At 64.5% G+C, this 19597-nt stretch overlaps 3 protein-coding genes and 1 long non-coding RNA gene across 4 annotated transcripts in view; 2 read left to right on the top strand and 2 right to left on the bottom strand.

Moving 5' to 3' along the window:
* The window catches only part of LOC128135826 (uncharacterized), a 161132-nt gene that overhangs the window by 23314 nt on the left and 118221 nt on the right, over positions 1-19597 (bottom strand).
* LOC128135886 (butyrophilin-like protein 9) lies at positions 1287-6765 on the top strand. The gene is given in 8 exon segments (XM_052774994.1): positions 1287-1879; positions 1881-1962; positions 2579-2842; positions 2845-2889; positions 3834-4115; positions 4738-4845; positions 5275-5295; positions 5689-6765. Coding segments are annotated over 8 exon segments (849 nt in total). The 5' UTR covers positions 1287-1861; the 3' UTR covers positions 5718-6765.
* On the bottom strand, positions 14238-14747 carry LOC128135908 (uncharacterized). The gene is made up of 2 exons (XR_008233231.1): positions 14659-14747; positions 14238-14339 (listed from the first exon to the last, which is right to left on the bottom strand). It is a non-coding gene; the product is annotated as an uncharacterized LOC128135908 (long non-coding RNA).
* LSM2 (LSM2 homolog, U6 small nuclear RNA and mRNA degradation associated) lies at positions 16101-17901 on the top strand. The gene is given in 6 exon segments (XM_052774923.1): positions 16101-16125; positions 16828-16930; positions 17185-17215; positions 17581-17619; positions 17621-17641; positions 17741-17901. Coding segments are annotated over 6 exon segments (345 nt in total). The 3' UTR covers positions 17867-17901.

The raw sequence follows: 19597 nt of genomic DNA, 5'->3' as shown, positions 1-19597 counted from the left end.
AAAATGGGACAAAATATCCAAGCTGGTTCCACGCTTCTGGTTTTATTCGGGCTCTGCTTCATTAAAACAAAAGATGGCACTTTGGGGGAAAAAAAAAAAAGACGGGGAAATGTGCAAAAAAAGGTTTATTTCTGGTGAAAAAAAGACAAGGAAAAGTTCAGTGAAAGGTTTTATTTCTGGCTCTGGCTCCAACCCCATCACACATCCCAGACGTACCACGCGTTGGAGGTCCAGCGACTGCGGTGCGGACAGCGAAGCCGTCGGGCGAAATTAGAAGTGTTGCTCCTTGCAGCTGATCCGAAGGACTCAGCCCTCCTAAAAAAGCTCTTTTCCCCCTTTTTTTGCACAGAAAGCAGCCTGGGAGATGCCCAAAAAACCCGACCCTTGCAAAGGCAATGCCTGCACTGGGAGGGGAGCAAATGCTTCTCGGCGTGCGTGATACACCTGGAAGAATAATAATGATGTGCATTAAAAATGTGCATTTTAAAAAAAAGAATACCTGCTTGGCTTTTTCTTCGTAAATGCAACAGCTCACATTTCTGGAAGCAGAAAGGAAAAAAATCGTGTGTATATATAAATAAATATATAGCAAAATAGGTAAAAATATAAATATATATGATATAAAATATATATAAAAGTATATAAATACATATAAAAATTTTTTTTTCTTTCTGCTTCCTTTTTTTTTTTTCCTCTTCCATGCCCAGAGGCTGGCATGCAGCAGGCTCTCCCAACGCCCACTCAGCTCTCCGACACGGGGGGAGCCAGGACGGACGGACGGACGGAGAACCTTTGCACGATGGAGAATGTTTAACTCGTAGACTTGACCTTTGCACGACGTGCCCGCCGCGGTCCGCTCCACCCTCCCTTCTCCAAAACCATAAAGCAGAAAGCGGACGAAGGTCCCGATTTCGAGTGCGCGAGCTCCCCTTTGCTCTGGGGGGGACACCCAGGACCGGAGCACCGCAGCCCCCCCGGCGATGCTGCCCGTATCCCGGCAGGCAGGACCGGTAGGGCGGGGGGCTGGGGGGGTCGGGGGGCGGATGGGGTCCCAGGGGCGCAGCCCGCAATGGGGCGATTTGGGGGGACCCCCCCAGGACCGGGGGTGAAGCTGGGATGGGTGTTGGTTTTTTAGGGGGGGAGTTAATGGGGTTTTTTATTGTTCTTTTTAAGACTGCAGCATGTTAAACCCTGTCCCATGGCGTCAGGCATGTGTCACCCCCCCAGGTCCCGTCCCCCCCAAAACGTGACCCCTACGTGACAGCATCACCTGGGGTCACCGCACCCCCAGAGCTGTGCGGGACAGAGGACGGCTTTCCCTCTATTTTTGCCCCCAAAACCATCATTTTAACTTGCAGATTTCCCCCTACAGTTGAGGGAGCACCACGAATTGGAAAAAAATCAACTCCCCCACCCCAAACTCACCCGTTTTTTCCCTCCTTTCCTCCCCGCTTTGCAGGAAGCCCTGAGCCCTTGCAGAGTTGTGACAGCAGTGCCTGGTCTGAGCCAGGGCCGCGGGAATTGTGGGGCACCAAAATGGGATTTTTTTTTAAAGTTCTTTTTTTTATCTTGGGTAGGTGGGACAAGGTCCGGGGTGGGGTGGGGGGTCTCCATCCTTGGCCCCGTTGTGAGCAGGGCTTGGCCCAGAGATCCTGGTGGTCCCATCCAACCTACGGTTTGGGGTGGGTTTGGGTTTTTTGACTATTGCCTAGTTCTCTGGCTTTTCCTGATCAGGCTTCATCTAGAAAATCCTCCTCAAAGTGATGTTCTCTGCACCACCCTCAACCTTACATTAATTTAATTGATTTTTTTTTTTTCCCCTCCCCCCGTTCATCTTTCTCCAGTGAAGTTGGATGGGAAGATGTTGGTTTCCTCTCGCCCCCCGCCTCCCTCGCGTCACCTCTGTCCCGGCTTGCGTCGTGATTTTCTTCTTTGGCTTTCACGTCCGTCAGCTGGGCTGCAGTAAGGATCTCCAGCGCTTCTGCTTCTTCCATGACATCCATCCATTGTTATATATTCCCCACACACACACACACACCAGTTTGTTAATACGATGCAAAAAGGTGGTTTTTTTAAAGCTGGGTGGGATAAATAGCAACGTTCTGGGGACTTGAGGGGGAGAAGTGTCCTACCAGGAGGTGAGAGTTTGGGGATCCGTCGTCCCCATGGGTGAAGGTCAAGAGCTGGCTCAGTCCTCGACGGTCTAAAAAAGCGCCAAGCTCCCTCTTCCAGCGCTCCTGTGCCCCCCAAATCCGCCCTTTCTCCCTCCGTACCTTCTCCTCCATCATTTGGCTTCTTCATCTGACAAGAGCATTCCCATCTCGGCACGCTTCCCCTCATCTTCTGGGGGTACACTCCAGATCCAGCTGTGGCGGCAGCTGTACGCTGGGTCCTTCCACCCACCGCGATGCTCCTTCATGCTTGGTCGGTGATTGCTTCCGGACGTGCCGAAAACCCAACCAGAATCCTTTAAAAAAAAAAAAATACAGTTATTTGCACAGGCGATGTAGGAGCAGGACCACTCGTGCCCACGCGTTGTCTCAGGCGTGTCTTCTTCTCACCTGCCGCCCTTTTGCAGCCCGGTTCAGAGTCCTGGGACCCGACCACCCCATCGTTGCCGTCATGGGAGAAGACGTCGTGCTGCCCTGCCACCTCTCCCCCAGGCTGAACGCCGAGAACATGGAGGTGAGGTGGTTTTGGACCCAGTTCTTCGTCTACGTCCACCTCTACCACAGCAGGCAGGACCACTACTCCTCCCAGATGCCCAAATACCAGGGGAGGACAGAGTTTTTAAAAGAGGTCATCTCTGTTGGGAACGCTTCCTTGAGGATCCTCAGGACCAGGCTGGGGATTTTTACGAAGAAGCCACGCTGGAGCTGAACGTAGCGGGTAAAAAAAAAAAAAGGGCGTTGGGGTTGTCCTACAAGATGGACCTCTGGCATGTCCCGTTTGCCCACGACAACTCAGAAACCCCCCTCGATTTTCCTCTGCTCGATAGCCCAGCTCCTCGTGAGCATCTGCTGACCTGCACGGCCTCAGGTCCCTGCAGAATGTTGACTGTCCCGTCACCAAACCCCTAAAGTCTCACAAAGACAGCAACGCCATCCTCTAACCCAGGAGAAACCTCCTGGTTCCCCCCGGTCAACCACCGCGGACCACAGCCCTGGCTTCATCTCTAGCTGGCTTGCGTCACAGGAGATCCCGTGGAAGGAGCAGGAGATGACTCGGCTGAACCCAAAGATACAACCTTGGGCACCTTGTCCTGTGAAGGGTGCAGCCTCCAAATTGTCCCAAGGTGGGACACGAGCAGACGTGAACACGGGCACCACACGTTTCCCAGCTGGAGAACGTTGACCTTGCAGTTGGCCAAGCATCTCCCGTGTCCCAGAGGCAGCACTTTCCTCCCTAAACCCAGCAGGTCTCACCTCGCTTAGTCGGCAGAGGGGATGAGCTTCCACCTGGGGGGAGACGGCTTCATCCCAGGGCCTTCCATTTGGCCCATCCTTCTCTTCAGGAGAGGCCGTGCCAGATGGGTTGCGTGATTTCACGGTTGTCCTGTGACTCTGAGGACATCACCGAGGGTAAATAAGTCAGGCTCGGGCTGTCCCCGAAAACCGAAAGTTCACGCGGTTTGGGGTTTATTTGAGGAAGGAGGAAAATAGGAATAAATAACATCAATTCCACTGCAAGCTCAGGTGTTTTCCACGAGCCTCTCACCAGTCCTGCCCTACCTTTGCGGCTGCAAATGGAAAAAGCTTTGAGAAGGTCTTCTCCGGGACGGGCACTCAGTTTGGCTGATGGTTTTTTTTTTTTCTTTTTTTTTTTGGTCCCAGTTTCAGGTTCCAGCCCCCTCCTCTCCGTGGAGGATTACCAAGACGGGGGAATCCGAGTGGGATGTCGAGCATCCGGCTGGTACCCGAAGCCTGAGATGCTGTGGAGAGATTTCCGGGGCCGGCAGCTCCCGTCCTTCACCGAATCCAGCTCCCAAGACCAGAACGGCTTCTTTGAAGTGGAGAAGTCCATCGTCATCCAAAGAAACGCAAAACAAAACGTGTCCTGTTCCGTCAGGAACACGCAGCTTCCCCAGGAGAAGGACTTGACCGTTTCTATATCAGGTGATTTACCACCAGAATTAAAGTTTTGGAAGTCATACCCAGAAAACGAGGGTTTTCTTCCCCTGATTCTATGCACCCGATGGTTGTTGGCTGCATCTGGGGAGGCTTCTGGGCACGGGGGGGTCTGTTGGGTACCTTCAGCTGTGCCGCTCCGTGCATCACGAGCGTGCGATGGAGGAGGAACAGGTTTCTGGACCGTCAGGGACCAAGTCAGGGATATTCAGAATTGGGGTTTTAGCAGAGAGTTGGTTTCAGCGTAGTTTTCTTAAGAACCATCGCAAAGCAGGGATTTTCTATTAAAATTTTAAAATTTTCTATTAAAAAGCAACCTCAGGTCTAAATATTTCAATAAAGATGCTCAGAGGAGACCGAGCGCTTACAAGACACCGGTTTTCTACATATTCCCATCCCGGAACATTAAATGCAAAAATGTTTTAGAATATTTTTGTGGGGATTTCTTTCCAGTTTTGAATTTCCAACAGGCTCACGTTAATAAACTACTTTTATATAAGAGCATAGCACCCCCACGTGTTTACGTATAGCCACGTTCACTCCGACAGACAACCTATACCTGTAATTGCATCCCAGATTAACGCAATTTGGGGAATTTTTTCTATTCCAGACCCCATTTTCCCAAAGGACTCTCACTGGATGGCAGCTTTGTTTGCGACCCTGGCTGCCTGCTTAGCTTCCCTGGTCGTCGTCTTTCTTTTTGTCTTAAGGCAACGAGGTGAGTTTAGGATAGAGCAAGAGGGCATCTGGGCAACCAAGACCCCTCTGAACTGATACGGACCTGCTCCAAGGAGCACCACCTGCCCCCAGACATTGGAGACTCGCTAGAGCTCTATCCCCTTGAAATATTCCAAAAATAGAACTTTTTAGGGACCAGAAGCATAGTCTCCATCTCCAATAGCTCATGGCCTTGACCGGCTTGACCATCAAAGCCTTTAAAGCAAACGGTGAGGGTGGGATGCAAAGGAAGAAGAGCTCCAACGTGAGCAAACGTCCCCCTTTCACACCGAAACCCCCTCCAGCATCAACCAAGCCAAAAAATACCCGGTCTTCAGCCAACGCCTCCATCACGGGTCACCCTCCCATGACGTAGGTGCGGGAGAAAACTCCCCTTAACCCGCGTGACCTTCTCTGTTCTTTCTTACAGCCCGACACGCCGTAGAACTTGGTAAGAGATGCTTTTTTCCCCCCTTTTAAAATAGTAATTTTTTTGGTAGCTAAGGAGGGTCGGGTCTAGCATGCGTGCATCTCCTGAATTTGCTTTTAAAACAGCGGCGTTCGCCGAGTAATTTCACGCCAAAAAGCCATTTGAAAGAATTACGAGGAGTGGAAAAGGATTGACAAGATTTCATTTAAATTCTGAAAGCACACCAAAACCCCCACAGAATTGGAAAATCCCTATTTTTTTTTCTCCCTGCTTTTCCTCCTTTTTTTAACCAAGCTCTGCCAATTATGTTGTTGAAGCTGAGCTTCTACACCGTTCTCCATACCCCAGGCTGCTGACAATTTTCCTGGGAGAAAGGAAATTTCCTCTTACACTTATTTCTGCTTTTCCTTTCAGAGAAACGCAACGCCGAAATCCGTAAGTAACGTGGGGATTTTTTTGTCTCTGAGGGACAATAAGAGCTGCAGACAGATGCTCGGCTTCATCATGGGAGTTCATAAACCAGCAGTGAGGAAGTGGGAAAATTGGGGCCCAAATAACGTGCATGACTTCATCCCAGTCGGCCAACTCAAGTAACCGACCTTAGGGAAGACCAAATCTCTTTATTTTCATATAATAAACCTCTGAGGAGGTGGGCTGCGGTTTACGAAGCCCGTCTATAGCACACACATTTGTCCTAGTTTAACTATATTTTTTGGTACGGCTTTCATGGAGAACTTGGGTTTGGAGTGCTAAAATTTTGGAATAATAAAAAATAAGCTTCCTGGGTTTTGGAGGACTAAAATTTTGGATTAATAAGAAGCAGCTTCCTTGTTTTCAGAGGAATAAAATTCAAATTTGCATATTTCTCCCCAAAAGCCATCTGAGAAAGCAATAAATCCCCAAATTTTCTTCTTTCCCAAATTAAAAATCACTAGCCTTGATGGCAACACAGCTAACAAAAAGCGTCACGCAAGAGAAGGACCAAGGAACCCTTTTGCTCTTAGAATAAAGGGCACGCCACCCACCAAAATCCCATTCAGGGCAATCAGTTCAGCAGGGTTTTTCTCCCCAAGAGCCTGCATTGCCTTCCAACATCAACCCACCCCTCCTTCAACTCAGCTTCCAAAGTCCTGGGCAGGAAAAAGAGCAAAAAGGTCCTCGGGCGCCTGGACAAGCTGCCAGCACCACATTAACATTTTCCAGCAATCCCCTGTGTTTCTTCCTGCTTTTATTTATGGTTTTTCTTCCCTTCCAGGGGATCGTGACGTGGAAATACGTAAGTGTTTCTTTGCTTCTTCCACCCTCTAAAAGCCTGGGACAGAGGAGAAGACCTTCCCCCAACATTCTTCATCCAGCTTCCGATGAGGTCGAGCCCAACTTCTTGGTGGCACCAACCCCACAAGCTCCTTCCAGCCCACTGGGGTGCCCAAAAATCCCTCCTTCAGGCCAGTTTTACCTCCCATCTGCTTCCCCCGTTCGGGCGGATTTTGGAGGTCTGAACACGCCCTTGGGTTTGGTGCCTACAGAGGGATCGAGGTGTGAGGTTTCGACCCCCAAAAGCACATGCTTTTACTAAAAACATTTATTTTTCTTTTCTTTTTCAGAGAAACACGCTGCAGAACTGCGTAAGTTTGATCCTCGCTCTTACCCCCCCCACCCCGTGGTCTTCCAAACGGCGCGCGTTTTTTCGGGAGTGGGATGGGTCTTGCTCGGGCTTATTTCCGAGACCCCACCGACACCGATCGCAAAACACTCCCAGGGTCTAAAAAAATGATGAACTGGACCAGAAAGGGTGCCCAGGTTCCCATTTTGACGCATCCGTGTCGTAAAATCAATTAAATTTGAGTATATTGAACCAAAGCACGCCTGGGACCGGTCTGCAAGCCCTGGGGACCGCCACCCCAAATCACCCCCCCGCGGCAGAGGACCCTCTCGCGATCACATCTCTTTGGTTTCAGGGTGGAGAAACGCCGTCGTCCCCATGGAAGAAGGTACCCGGGTCTCGCGCTTTGCCTCCCCGGGGGTCTCTTCCCCTGTGCTGCTGGAGGGGGGGTGGATAAGTGGAGGGCCGAACCTCCACACCCCAACTGCTCTGGGGCTTTCTGCTTCCTCTGCCCGCTAAACAAGCAATTTTGGGGGCTGTTTCTAAAGAGCCGAGGTCTTGACGCCCAGCGTGGAAGCCGGCGTTAGAGGAGGGGACGGAGCCGGGACGCTCGCAGCCGAACTCCGCTGGGGAAGGTGGGGAAGCTCCTTGCACCTCCACCCAGGGTGGTGCTCTTGGCTCCTCCCCAGGAGGCAGACCCGGCTGTTTAATGAGGCTCCTCCTCAATTAATTGAGTTTGAGTCCGTTCTCTGCACCGGCGGAGAGCAGCCCACACCTACACCGCCAGGTCCCTTAGCTCCCGAAACGGGGCAGCCGCATCCCAGCTGGCACTTGGCCAGCGTGGGCTCCTGGAGGAGGCATCACCCGCGGCCACGCCAGAGGCGGTGGGAGGCAGGACCAAGCTCTGGCAGCCCTGAGCACTCGAGGTCCCCCAAAACATTCCTCCGAGGGTAACCAACCTCAGGAGACCCCCAAAGGGGTTGGGGAGGGGGGGGTCTTCGGCTGAGCTCTCCTCCTCTCCCCGCAGCGGACGTCAGGCTGGATGAGGACGCGGCGCACCCCCAGCTCATCCTCTGGGCGGGCGGGAGGAGCGTACGGCACAGACACACGCGGCGAGCCGTGCCGGATAACCCCGAGAGATACGACACCTTCACCTGCGTCCTGGGCTGGGAGAGATTCGTCTCGGGGAGACGCTTCTGGGACGTGGGCGTGGGGACGGAGGAAGGAGGGGTCTGGGCGATGGGGGTGGCCAAAGAGTCCACGAAGAGGAAGGGGTGGATCAACCCAGGTTCTAAAGACGGGATCTTGGCCCTTTACCACCGCGGGGGCAAGTGCTGGGCTCTGACCTCCCCAGACCACACGCCTCTCGCCCTCGCCCAGCCGCCCTCGGAGGATCAGGGTTTACCTGGACTTCCAGGGACAGGAGGTAGCCTTCTTCAACGCCGACAACCAGGACTTGCTCTTCACCTTCCCGCTGGCCCCGTTGAGCGGCGGAGAGGATCCGCCCCTGGTTCCGCGTGGGGCCGATGGCCCAACTCCACCTGAAGGCACCTCCTCCGCCGCCGCGCGTCCCCCGGCGCCGAGGACCCTCTTCTCCCTTCGCGCTCCCCCCCCCGCAGACCCCCCCCGGACAGCGCCCGACCAGGCAGACGTGACTAAGACGGGCGAAATCCACGCTGCTGTCCGCAAGCAACCGCCGTCGACGCCCAAGACCCTCCGGGTCGCATCGTGCCTCCGCGGCGTCCCAAGACTCTTCCGGCGAAGCCGCGACGGCGCCTCGGCCCAAGAGCAGCCGTCGCCCGCTCCCGTTGCGGTCGGCGGGCCGGACGGGAGCGGCGCCCAAGACGCGTTTGTCGTCTCCTGAGGCGACGTCTCCTCGTCCCCAGCGACCTTCGGCGACGGGCCGAGCCCGGACCGAGAAGGGTGTCGGAACCCACCGAGATACACGAAGGAAAACCCCACGGTGCCAATCGCCGAGACCAGGAGCCCGGGAAGAAGGAGCCGCGTGTCTCCACCTTCTTCTCTTCCCACTTCACCTCCAGTCCCCGAGCGCCCATCCAACACGGCCGGTTTCATGGGCGGTGGTCTCCGCGGCGCCGTTCCCCGCAGCGGGGGATCCGTGGTGCTCGGTTCCTGACGGCCGCCTCCGCGGGTGTCGCGATACAGTCACCTGTGTTTACAAAAAGGCGTTATTTCAATAAAAATTCTCTCCTCGACGCCTGTTGGGGGTTGTTTGGTGGGGGAGGAAGGGTCCGCATCATCGGGCGGGTCCGGGGTCCGCTCCTCCGACGAGGTGGAGCAACCTGGGCCGGGCTTGGGTCATCAGCTGCTCCTGGGTGGGGCCGGTGGGAGTCATTAACGCTAATTAGCAACCCCTCGTGCCCTCGGAGGTGCATCTCCTGGCCCTTCAGCTGGTGACCCCGAGCCCTGTAGGATCTCCAAGGGTTCCCGTCCCACGCCCCCCCCCCCCCCCCGCCGAGTTTCTCCTTCGGCTTTCGGCCGCGCCGGCGTCGGCAGCAGAGCCCCCCCCCCCCCCCCCCCGGCAGCAGCGTGGAAACCCAAAATCTCACCGATCGCCCCGAAATTTGCAGGCGCTGGGGGCGGGGGGAACCCCGGCAGATGCCGGTTCTCCCCCCCCCCCGTCACCCATTTTCTCCACCCAAAGGTGGGTCAAGAAACCCCCCGCCCCGGGGGGGGTGCTGAGCCCTGGGAGATGCTGCTCTCTTTGGGGGGGGGGGCGGGTGTGAGACTCCCCCAGGGCTGCTGCTCTCCCCTGGGTGACGGTCACCCGGGGATGCTGCTTTCCTGGGGGGTGCTGCCCCCCCAGGATGACGCTCTCCCCAGGATGATGTTCCCGCAGGGGTGATTAATGCCCCCCCCGGGGGTGATTAACGCCCCCCCCCCAAGGATGATGCCCCCCCCCCCGGCTGATTACCCCCCCCCCGCAGACTGACGCTCGCCCCCCGGGGGGGGGGGGATGTTGGGCGGGGGGGGGGCTGCTGCTCCCCCCGCCCCCTTCGTGCACGGGGGCGGAGCGAAGGAGCGGGGGATGCTCCCCCGCCCCCCCCCGTCGCCCCCCCGGGCCGGGGGCGGGCCGCAGCCCGTCTGCCTGCGCGGAGCCACAGGAAGGGGCTGGGACAAGGCTGAGCCGCCGCGGTGGGTTGGGGGGGGGACACGCACCGACAGGGCCCCCTCCTCCGGCTGGGGGGGGGCTCACCCCCACAAACATACACCCCCACCGAGGGCGGGGGGGTGGGGTGGATGCGCGCTCCGTCTCCGCGTGGAAAACCCCTTTTCCTCGCTTTTTTTTTTTTTTTTTTTGGGGGGGGGGGGCGGTTAAAGCTGAAGCTGCGTCAGAAACAAGCGATAAGGAGGTGGGGGGGGGGCGCGCGCAGGGAAATGCGGGAGGGATGGGGAACGGTGGGAAGGTCCCGGGGGTCTTGGGGGTTTTTTAGTGGGGGGGGCAGCCCCCCCCCACCCCCCCCCCCCAGGATGGGGCTGGGGGGGGCAGACCCCCCCGTCGGTGGGGGCTCCGTCCGCCCCACGGCGCCCGCCGGGCTCCCCCGTTAGCGGGGCGCCGGCCGAAGGGCGGCCGTGAGCGCGGCGGTGACCCCCCCCCCGCCATTGTCCCCCCCGCAGGTATGGGGTGGACGAGCGAGGAGGAGGAGGAGGAGGAGGAGACCCCCCCCGAGCGGACCCGGGCGAAGGCGGCGGGCGAGGATGAGGAGGCGACGCGGGACGAAGCCGGCGGGAACCGGAGGCCGGGAGGAGCGGGAAGCCGGGGGGGGGCCGGGGAGACGCCGCGGCCGGACTTGGAGGAGAGGCGTCGCGGCCGGCGCGCCGTCCCGCGAGGAAGCCCCACGCCGTGCGAGGAGTGCGGCCGGGTCTTCAACTGGAGGAACCACCTCGTCCGCCACCGGCGCCTGCACACGGGCGAGCGGCCCTACAAGTGCTCCGTCTGCGGGAAGGGCTTCAGCGACGGCTCCCCCCTCCTCATCCTCGAGATGCTCCACCGCGGGGAGAAGCCCTACAAGTGCCTGGACTGCGGGAAGAGCTTCAGCCAGAGCTCCCACCTCATCTCCCACCAGGGCGGTCCACACCGACGAGAAGCCCTACGTCTGCCCCGACTGCGGCAAGAGCTTCGCCCGGCAAGCAGTACCTCCTCATGCACCGCCGCGTCCACACCGGCGAGAGGCCCTACGGGGTGTCGGGATTGCGGGGAAGAGCTTCCGGAAGAGCTGCCGACCTGGTCAGGCACCAGACGGTACCACACGGGCGAGAAGCCGTTCAAGTGTCCCGTCTGCGGGAAGGGCTTCACCCAGAACTTCCGCTGCAACGCCCACAAGAAGGTCCACGGCGCGGAGAAGGGCGGCCAGACGGCGGCCGCGGCCCCCCCAGGTAACGGGGGCTGGCTCAAGGGCTTCGCCCCGTGCCCCGGGTCGGGCCGGTCCCGGAGGACCTGCGTCGGGCCGGGGCCGCGGCGCCGGCGCGCGGGGGGTCGGAAGGCCCCCGGGGCGCGGGCGCCCCGCTTCTCCCAGGCGGAGACCCCCGGTTTCCACCTCGCGGCCCTGTTCTCCACCAGCAGGTGACGGGCGGCCGCCGAGAGGAGAGCGCCCAGCCCGGAGAACCGAACGGATCCGGCTCCAGGACGGAGAAGGGCGTCGCGCGTCGGGGTCCCGGGCAGGACGAGGTCCCGGAGGAGCGGCCGAGAGCCGAGCCGCGGCCCGGAGGCCAAGCCAGGGGCGGCAGCCGTTGGCCTGGGGAGAGGCAGGAGCGGCCGCGTCCCCGCCGGGAGGTCTCGGGGGACCCCGAGGAGACGGCCCGCGCCGGAGAGCGGGCGACCCGAGCGCCGGGACGCCCTCGGCTGGTAGGAACAGCCTGAGCCGACGCCAGCGGCTCGACGCCCCGGAGCGGCCCCGGGCCGGTCCCGGAGCGCGGGGAGAGCCTCGGCCGCGGGCTCCGGCCCCGCGTCCCGCCGGCCGGAGAGCCAACCCCACCGGCGTCCCGGCGCGACGGCGAGCCCGGAGCTCTTCCACCGAAAACCCGTGCGAGGCCGAGAGGTCCCACCTCTGCTCCGAGTGCGGGAAGAGCTTCACTCGGAGGTTTCAACCTCAAGCTCCACGAGAAGCTCCACACCGGGGAGAGACCCCACCGCTGCCCCGAGTGCGGCTTGAGCTTCACCAACACCTCCCACCTCATCGTCCACCAGCGGATCCACACCGGGGAGAGGCCCTACCGCTGCCACGTGGTGCGGGAAGGGCTTCACCATGAGCTCCAAATGCCTGGAACACGAGCGGACCCACACGGGAGAGGCTCCCTACCGCTGCGCCCGGTGCGGGAACTGCTACAGGACCAAGGTCTCCTTGGCGTCCCACGCCAAGATGCACGCGGATTAGGAGGGGCGGGGGGCAGCGAGTCGCGGCCCGCCGGCACCGGCGCCCGCTCGCTTCGCCCGAAGACGGGCCGCGAGGTCGGGTCGAGCTCCGGCGTCCGTCGGGAGACGACGGCGGACGTCCGTCTCGCTTTTCCGGGGGGTGGATTGGGGGGGGTGGGGGGGGGAGAAGGGCTGAAGAGAAACCTCAGGGAGTGCCGGCGTGGGGGGGAAGATGTTTTCGTCCCGGCCGAGGGGCCGAGCCAGCGCGCGGGGCGAGGAGCGCGTCTTCCTCGTCTTCGTCCCCTTCTCCGAGGGACGCCGGGCTTCCCGCCGGAGCCCCACGAGGACGTCGCAGAAGGATCGCGTCGACCAACTCGTCTTCCCCGCCTTTTCTTTTTCTTTTGGGGGGGGGGGGGTGCGTTTCTGGGCCAAAAAAAAGGCGGATTGGAGCGAGATGCTTCTCTTCCCGGCGTCGGACGGAGACGAAGCCTGGCAGGCGCGGCAAATTCCGGAGACCTCGGGGCACCGGCGAGGGATCGTCCTCTTGCTCCCCGGCAGAAGCCAGGCTCCACGCCCTCGCGGCAGCGAGCAGAGGGAGGAAGGCTCCTCCTCTGGGGTTTGGGTTTCTTTTTCCCCTCTTTTTTCCTCGGTCGTTTTACGTATTTTTTACTTTTAATAAAAATCCCGAAGAGTGTCCGTCTGCATCGGCATGGCTCCTGCGCCGGGAAGGAGTTTGAAGCTCCCCGAGTCCTGCCGGGAAGCAGGATGAGGACGAGGATGAGGAGGGGGGCGAGGATGGGGGCGAGGACGAGGATGAGGATGAGGAGGGGGGATGAAGATGAGGACGGTCAGGGCTGGGCAGCAGGCAGCGCTGCGGGCAGGAGGCCACGGCTGAGCTTAACTGGAGCCCCCAGAGCCCCCCCCCCACCCCCCAGGACCCCCCCCCCCAGACACCCCCCACCCTTGGAGCCCCCTCCAAGCCCCGCCCATAGACCACCCCCCCATAGAGCCCCCTCACAAACTCTCAGGACCCCCCAGAGCCCCCCCCCATCCCTGGGCGTCCCCCCCCATCCCCCAGGACCCCCCCATAGACCCCCATCCCCCAGGACCGGCAGGGACCCCGAGGGGGGGTCCCCAATAATTTTCGGGGGGGTGCCCAGACGCCTGGGTCCCCCCAGCGAGACACGGAGCACAGAGCAGAGCTTTATTTGGGGGGGGGGGGCGCGGGGGGCCCCAGGTAGAAGGTGGCGGGGGGGGCGAAGGTGTGGTAGGAGGGGGTGGGGCAGGGCGGGAGGGCCCCCCCGACACCCCCAGCCCCTGGGGGGCCCCCCCCGCCGGTTGCAGAACCAAACCCCGGACAACCTTGGGGGGGGCACAGAGACACCCCCCCCCCCCCAGGGCTCTGCCCCCCTTGTCCAGCCCCCCCCATGTCCTTGTCCAGCCCCAGGCTGGCAGCGGTGGGGGCGATTTCGGGTAGGGGGGCTTGGGGCTCCAGGCCCCCCCCCGCGACGCTCGCCCGGCGCCGCGTTCTCCGCCAGGCACAGCTGGGGGGGGCATCGGGCGGACCCCCCCCTCAACCTGACGTACCCCCCCGCCCCCGGAACCCCCTGGGCCGCCTGTTCAGCCTGAGCCCCTTGGGACCCCCGTGACCCCCCCCAGCCCCCTCCAGCACCCCCCCCCTCCAGTGCCCCAGGACCCCCCTGGACACCCCCTCCCCCAGTCCCTACGACCCCCCCAGGACCCCCTATGACCCCTCAGGATCCCCAAACCCCCCAGGACCCCCCCAGTCCCTATGACCCCCCCCCAGAGAGCCCCCCAAACCCCCCAGGACCCCCCTAGGACCCCCCAGGACCTCCCAAACCCCCCAGGACCCCCCCCATGCTTGGAGGAGCCCCCCCACCCCCGGGTGCCCCCCCCAGGCCCCCGCCCAGCACCTAACGGCCCATTTTTTGGGTCCCCCCCCCCCAAAAAATAGACACAGGCGCGGGGGTCAGGGCGGTTTATTCACCCGGGGGGGGTCCCGGGGGTCTCAGTCCTCTTTGCCGGGAACCAGCGTCCTCCTCCCAGCGGGGGGGGGCGGGGGGGTCACTGTGGGAAGAAGGGGGGGGGGCATCGGTGACCTTTGACCTCACCCTGCCTTGACCCCTGACCCCCCCCCCCCATCCCGGCGGGTGTGGGCAGGAAGTGGGGACGTGGGTGTCCACACCCCCCCCCCCCCCCACACCCCACTGTGACCCCCCCGGACACGGGTGTCGACCCCCCCGGGGACCCTGGACCCCCCCCCCCCATGGGTCCCAAAGCCCCCCCCATGGCTGCTGGGTGCCCCCCCCAGGGACCCAGGACCCCCCCCCATGGGTCCCAGCCCCCCCCCCGTGACCCCTGGGTGCCCCCCCCGGCGCCCGCTCACCTCCGTGCCCCCCCCAGAGGTCCCTGATGACCTCCCAGACCCGGCGCAGCAGGTTCAGCAGACACTGGGCACCCCGCACACATCCTGCCTGCGGGGACGGCGTCAGGGGGGGACACGGGGGGGACGGACGGAGCCCCCCCGGCCCCCCCCCCACGGCCCCTCTCCCGTCCCGGCGTCCCCGTCCTGTCCCCGTGTCCCCGTCCCCATCCCGACCCAGTGTCCCCGTCACGTCCCAGTGTCCCCATCACGTCCCAGCGTCCCCCGTCCCCATCTCATCCCCGTGTCCCCGTCCCATCCCCACATTCCCCGTGTCCCCACATTCCCCGTGTCGTGTCCCCACATTCCCCGTGTCCCCCATCCCCACGTCCCCCCACGTCCCCATTCCGGTGTCCCCATCTCCCCGTCCCCACATCCCGTCCCCACATCCCCACATCCTGTCCCCACGTCCCCACGTCCCCACATTCCATCCCCACGGCCCCACATCCCGTCCCCGTGTCCCGTCCCCACGGCCCCCACATCCCACCCCATCCCCTGTGCCCCCATCCCCACATCCCCGTTCCCGTGTCCCCATCCCCGTGTCCCCCAATCCCATCCTTGTGTCCCCCATCCCGGGTGTCCCATCCCCTCATCCCCACATCCCATCCCCGTGTCCCCATCCCGGTGTCCTCCCTCCTGTCCCCACGTCCCCACATTCCATCCCACGTCCCCACATCCCTGTGTCCCCGTGTCCCCGTGTCCCCGTCCCCATCCCCGTGTCCCCCCGTGTCTCCGTGTCCCCATCCCCGTGTCCCCCATCCCATCCTTGTGTCCCCATCCCGGTGTCCCATCCCCACATCCCCACATCCCGTCCCCGTGTCCCCATCCCGGTGTCCTCCCTCCTGTCCCCACGTCCCCCACATTCCATCCCCGCGTCCCCCCATCCCCGTGTCCCCGTGTCCCCGTCCCCATCCCCGTGTCCCCCCGTGTCTCCGTGTCCCCATCCCTGTGTCCCCCTCCCGTCCCCACGTCCCCAAGTCCCATCCCCGTGTCCCCGTGTCCCCGCGTCCCCCCGTCCCCACTCACCGCGAGGTCCCGTCGGTGCCGTTGGGGGCCCGCGCGGCAGCCCCTTAAATCCCCGGGACGGGGACGGGGACGGCGGCGTCACGGGGGTGGCGGGGGCCGGTCTGCCCGGTCCGCGGGCCGGTCCCAGCCCAGCGTGGGCGGCCGTGGCCTGGGAGGGGACGGGGGGGACACGGGGGACATCGGGCACGGGGGGCAGCAGGGACACCGCGGGGACACGTGAGGGGACACGAGGGGACGTGGGGACACGCGGGGACACGCGTGGGGACGCGGGGGAGGTGGGGGACGTGGGGACAGGGGGGGACACGGGGAAACACCGGACACGGGGGGCCCGGGGGGCGTGGGGACACGGGGGGACACGGGGGGTGGGGGGGACACGGGACATGGGGACACGGGAACATGGGACACGTGAGGGACAGGGGGGACACGGGGGGACACGGGGGTGGGGGGGCAGGGGGCAGTCGGGGGGCGTGGGAATATTGGGGGTGGGGGGACATGGGGGACACACGAGGGACATGGGGACACGTGGGAACATACAGGAAGGTGGGGGACACGGGGGACACGGGGGACACGGGGGGCGTGGGGACACGGGGGGGACACGGGGGTGGGGGACATGGGGACACAGGGGACACGGGGGGACACGGGAGGGCCACAGGGACGCGGGGACCCGGGGACACGTGGGGACCCGGGACACGCGAGGGACACGGGGACACACGTGACACGCGGGAGACACGTGACCTGCGAGGGACACGTGACACGCGGGGGTCCCGCGGGGTCCCGCGGGGGCCCCGCCCCTCGACCTTTGCCCCCGGCGCGGGGCGGGGTGAGTCACTTCCGCCCGCCGCCTCCGCGTCCGGCGCGGCTCGTGGGCGGGGCCTCGGGGGCGGGCAGAGCCTAGGGAACGGCGCGGGGCGGGGCCTCGGGAGGGGTGGGCGGGGTTGTGGGCGGGGCCGGCCCGGCGGGCGGGGCCAGCCCTGTGGCCGCGCGAAGGGGGCGGGGCGCGCGGCGGCTCGCGCGCTGCTGGCGGGCGGGGGAGGCGCCCGCGACAGTCGCGATGGTGAGGGGGGGGGGGGGGAGGGGGGGAATCCCCGGGGACCCCCGGCCCCCCCCCGGCCCCCCCTGACCCCCCCCGTGTGCCCCCCCAGCTCTTCTACTCCTTCTTCAAGTCCCTGGTGGGGAAGGACGTGGTGGTGGAGCTGAAGAACGACCTCAGGTGAGGAGCGACCCCCCCGGGGACCCCCCCCCGCACAGAAACCCCCCCCATGGCCCCCCCCTCAGACCTCCCCCGTAGGCCCCGCCGTGGACCCCCCAGGTCTTCCCTATGGAGCCCCCCCCCCTTCCAGACCCCCCGTGGCCCCCCCCATGGCCCCCCCCCGCGTAGAACCCCCCCTGGCCCCCGCCCCCCCATGTCTGGGCCCCCCCCCCCGGGCCCCCCCCCCCCGTTAACCCCGTTTCTCTCCTCTTCAGCATCTGTGGGACCCTGCACTCGGTGGATCAGGTGGGGGGGGGCCGGGGGGGGACTCTGAGGGGCTGGGGGGGGCCTGGGGGCAGAGGAGATCTGTGGGGCGGGAGCGGGGGGGCTCTGGGGGGGGCCTTTACGGGGCTGGGGGGGCGCCGGGGGGGGTCTGTGGGGCCGGGGGGGGGGGTCTGTGGGTTGGGGGGGGCGGGAGGGGGGGCATCTCTGGGGCTGGGGGGGGCGGGGGGTGCTCTATGGGGCAGGGAGAGGGGGCTGGGGGGGGCTCCGAGGGGCTGGGGGCGTCTGTGGGGCGGGAGGGGGGGGCTCTGGGGGGCATTTAGGGGGCTGGGGGGGCACCGGGGGGGGGTGATGCGTGTGTGTGCGCTTTCTCCAACCGCCCCCCCCAGTACCTGAACATCAAACTGACGGACATCAGCGTCACCGACCCCCGAGAAGTACCCCCACATGGTGAGGGCCCCGCGCTGGGGGGGTTCCCTGGGAACGGGGGGGGGGGGGGGGGGGGGGAGTCGCCTGACCCCCCCCCCCCCCCCTTTTCCCCCCCCCCAGCTGTCGGTGAAGAACTGCTTCATCCGCGGCTCGGTGGTGCGCTACGTCCAGCTGCCGGCCGACGAGGTGGACACGCAGCTGCTGCAGGACGCGGCGCGCAAGGAGGCCCTGCAGCAGAAGCAGTGACCCCGCCATGGCGGGGGGCACGGCGGGCCCCCCGCGCCCCCGACACCGCCGCCGGCGTGCGGTCGGGGACGCCAATAAACCCCACGAGCCCCTGCCTGGAGAGTCACGTCTGTTGCGGGATTTTTTGGGGTTTTTTTTTGGTTTTTTGGGGGGACACACACACACGAATTTCTGCAGTTTGGGGTTTGGTTTTTTGGGGGGGGGGGGGGGGGTGCGCACCGCCGCGCCGCTGGGGGGCGCTGTGCCCCGCGCGGGGGCTTTGAGGCCGCGCTGTTCGCGCGGGGCTCTGTGGTGAAGGGGGCGGGGGGAGCGCGGCGCGGCTGCGCGGGAAGGGGCGGGGCCGCGCATGCGCCGTCCCGAGCGCCGCCCCACGTGTCTGCTCCCGCCGCGGCCGCAGCAGGTAGCGGGGGGGGGGGGGCGGGGCGGGACCGCGACCCCCCCCGGGACCCCGCGACGCCCATCCCCCCCCCCGGCACCGGGACCTGCCCCCCCAGGCCGGCCTCCCAGCGCTCCCGGTGCTCCCGGTGCCCCCCCCCCCCCGAGACGCTGGTGACTCCTGGCCCCCCCCGGGCCCCGCTGCCCCCCCAAACCCCCCCGTGACCCCCCTCGAATCCGGCCCCGGGGCCCCCCGAAACTCCCCCCGCTGCCCCCCCGGCCTCCATTTCCCCCCCCCAGCCCTCCAAAGCCCCCTGCCCAGCCCCCCCCCCAATTCCCCCCCCCCAGGCCCCCCTCTGACCCCCATTCCCCCCCCCGACCTCCATCTCTCCCCCCCCCCCAGGCCCCCCCGGCCCCCACTTCTCCCCCCCGCCCCCCACTCCCCCCCATTTCTCCCCCCTCTGACCCCCCTCTCTCTGTCCCCCCCCCCCCAGCCATGCCCCCCCCGGCGCCCCCCCCGCTGCTCTTCGTGCCGGCCCCCCCCGCCGACGCCCCGGCCCCGCCGGGTCCTGATCGCCGCCCGCTACGGCCCGCGGCCCCCCCTGCTGCAGCGGCTGCCGGGGGGGGGCCCTGCCGGGGGGGCTGCGGCCCGGCGCCCCCCTGCCCGCCCTGCGCACCCCCGGGGGGGCCCTGCTGGCCGGGCCCGGCCCCGCCGCCATCTTCCTCAGCCCCCCCGCGCTGCTGGGGGGGGGGCGACCCCCCCCCGCGCCGCCCTGGTGCGCCAGTGGGTCGCCTTCGCCGAGAGCGAGCTGGCGCCGGCGGCCGCCCTCCTGCAGGGGGGGGGGGCGGGAGGTAACGGGGGGGGCCCGGGGGGGGGGCTGTGGGGGGGCCGTGGGGCTGGGGGGGGCAGGGGGGCTGGGGAGGGTGTAGAGGCTGGGGGGGGTGGGGTAGGGGGGCTCTGGGGGGGGCTGTGGGGATGGGGGGTTATGGGGGGGTGTAGGGGATACGGGGCTGGGGGGGGGCTATGGGAGCGTTATGGCGGTGGGGGGGGCTTGGGGCTGGGGGGGGCTTATGGGGGGTTATTGGGGTGGGGGGGCTATGGGGGTGTAGAGGCTATGGGGGCTGGGGGGTGTAGGGGGGCTATGGGGGTTATGGGGGGTTACTGGGGGGGGGGCTTTGGGGGGTACAGGGGTTATGGGGCTGGGGGGCTCACTGGGGTGGAGCTGGTGGGGCAGGCTGCTGTTGTTGGGGGGCTCGGGGGGGGTAGAGTCTGTGGGGCAGGACAGCGGGGTCGGGGGGATCCGTGGGTCACAGACACCGGGTCGGGGGGGGTCGGGGGGGCCGTGGGTCGCGGCC

The sequence above is a fragment of the Harpia harpyja genome, chromosome 25, assembly GCF_026419915.1.
Source record: "Harpia harpyja isolate bHarHar1 chromosome 25, bHarHar1 primary haplotype, whole genome shotgun sequence".
NCBI lineage: Eukaryota > Metazoa > Chordata > Aves > Accipitriformes > Accipitridae > Harpia > Harpia harpyja.
This window is presented reverse-complemented; position numbering and strand designations above follow the sequence as displayed.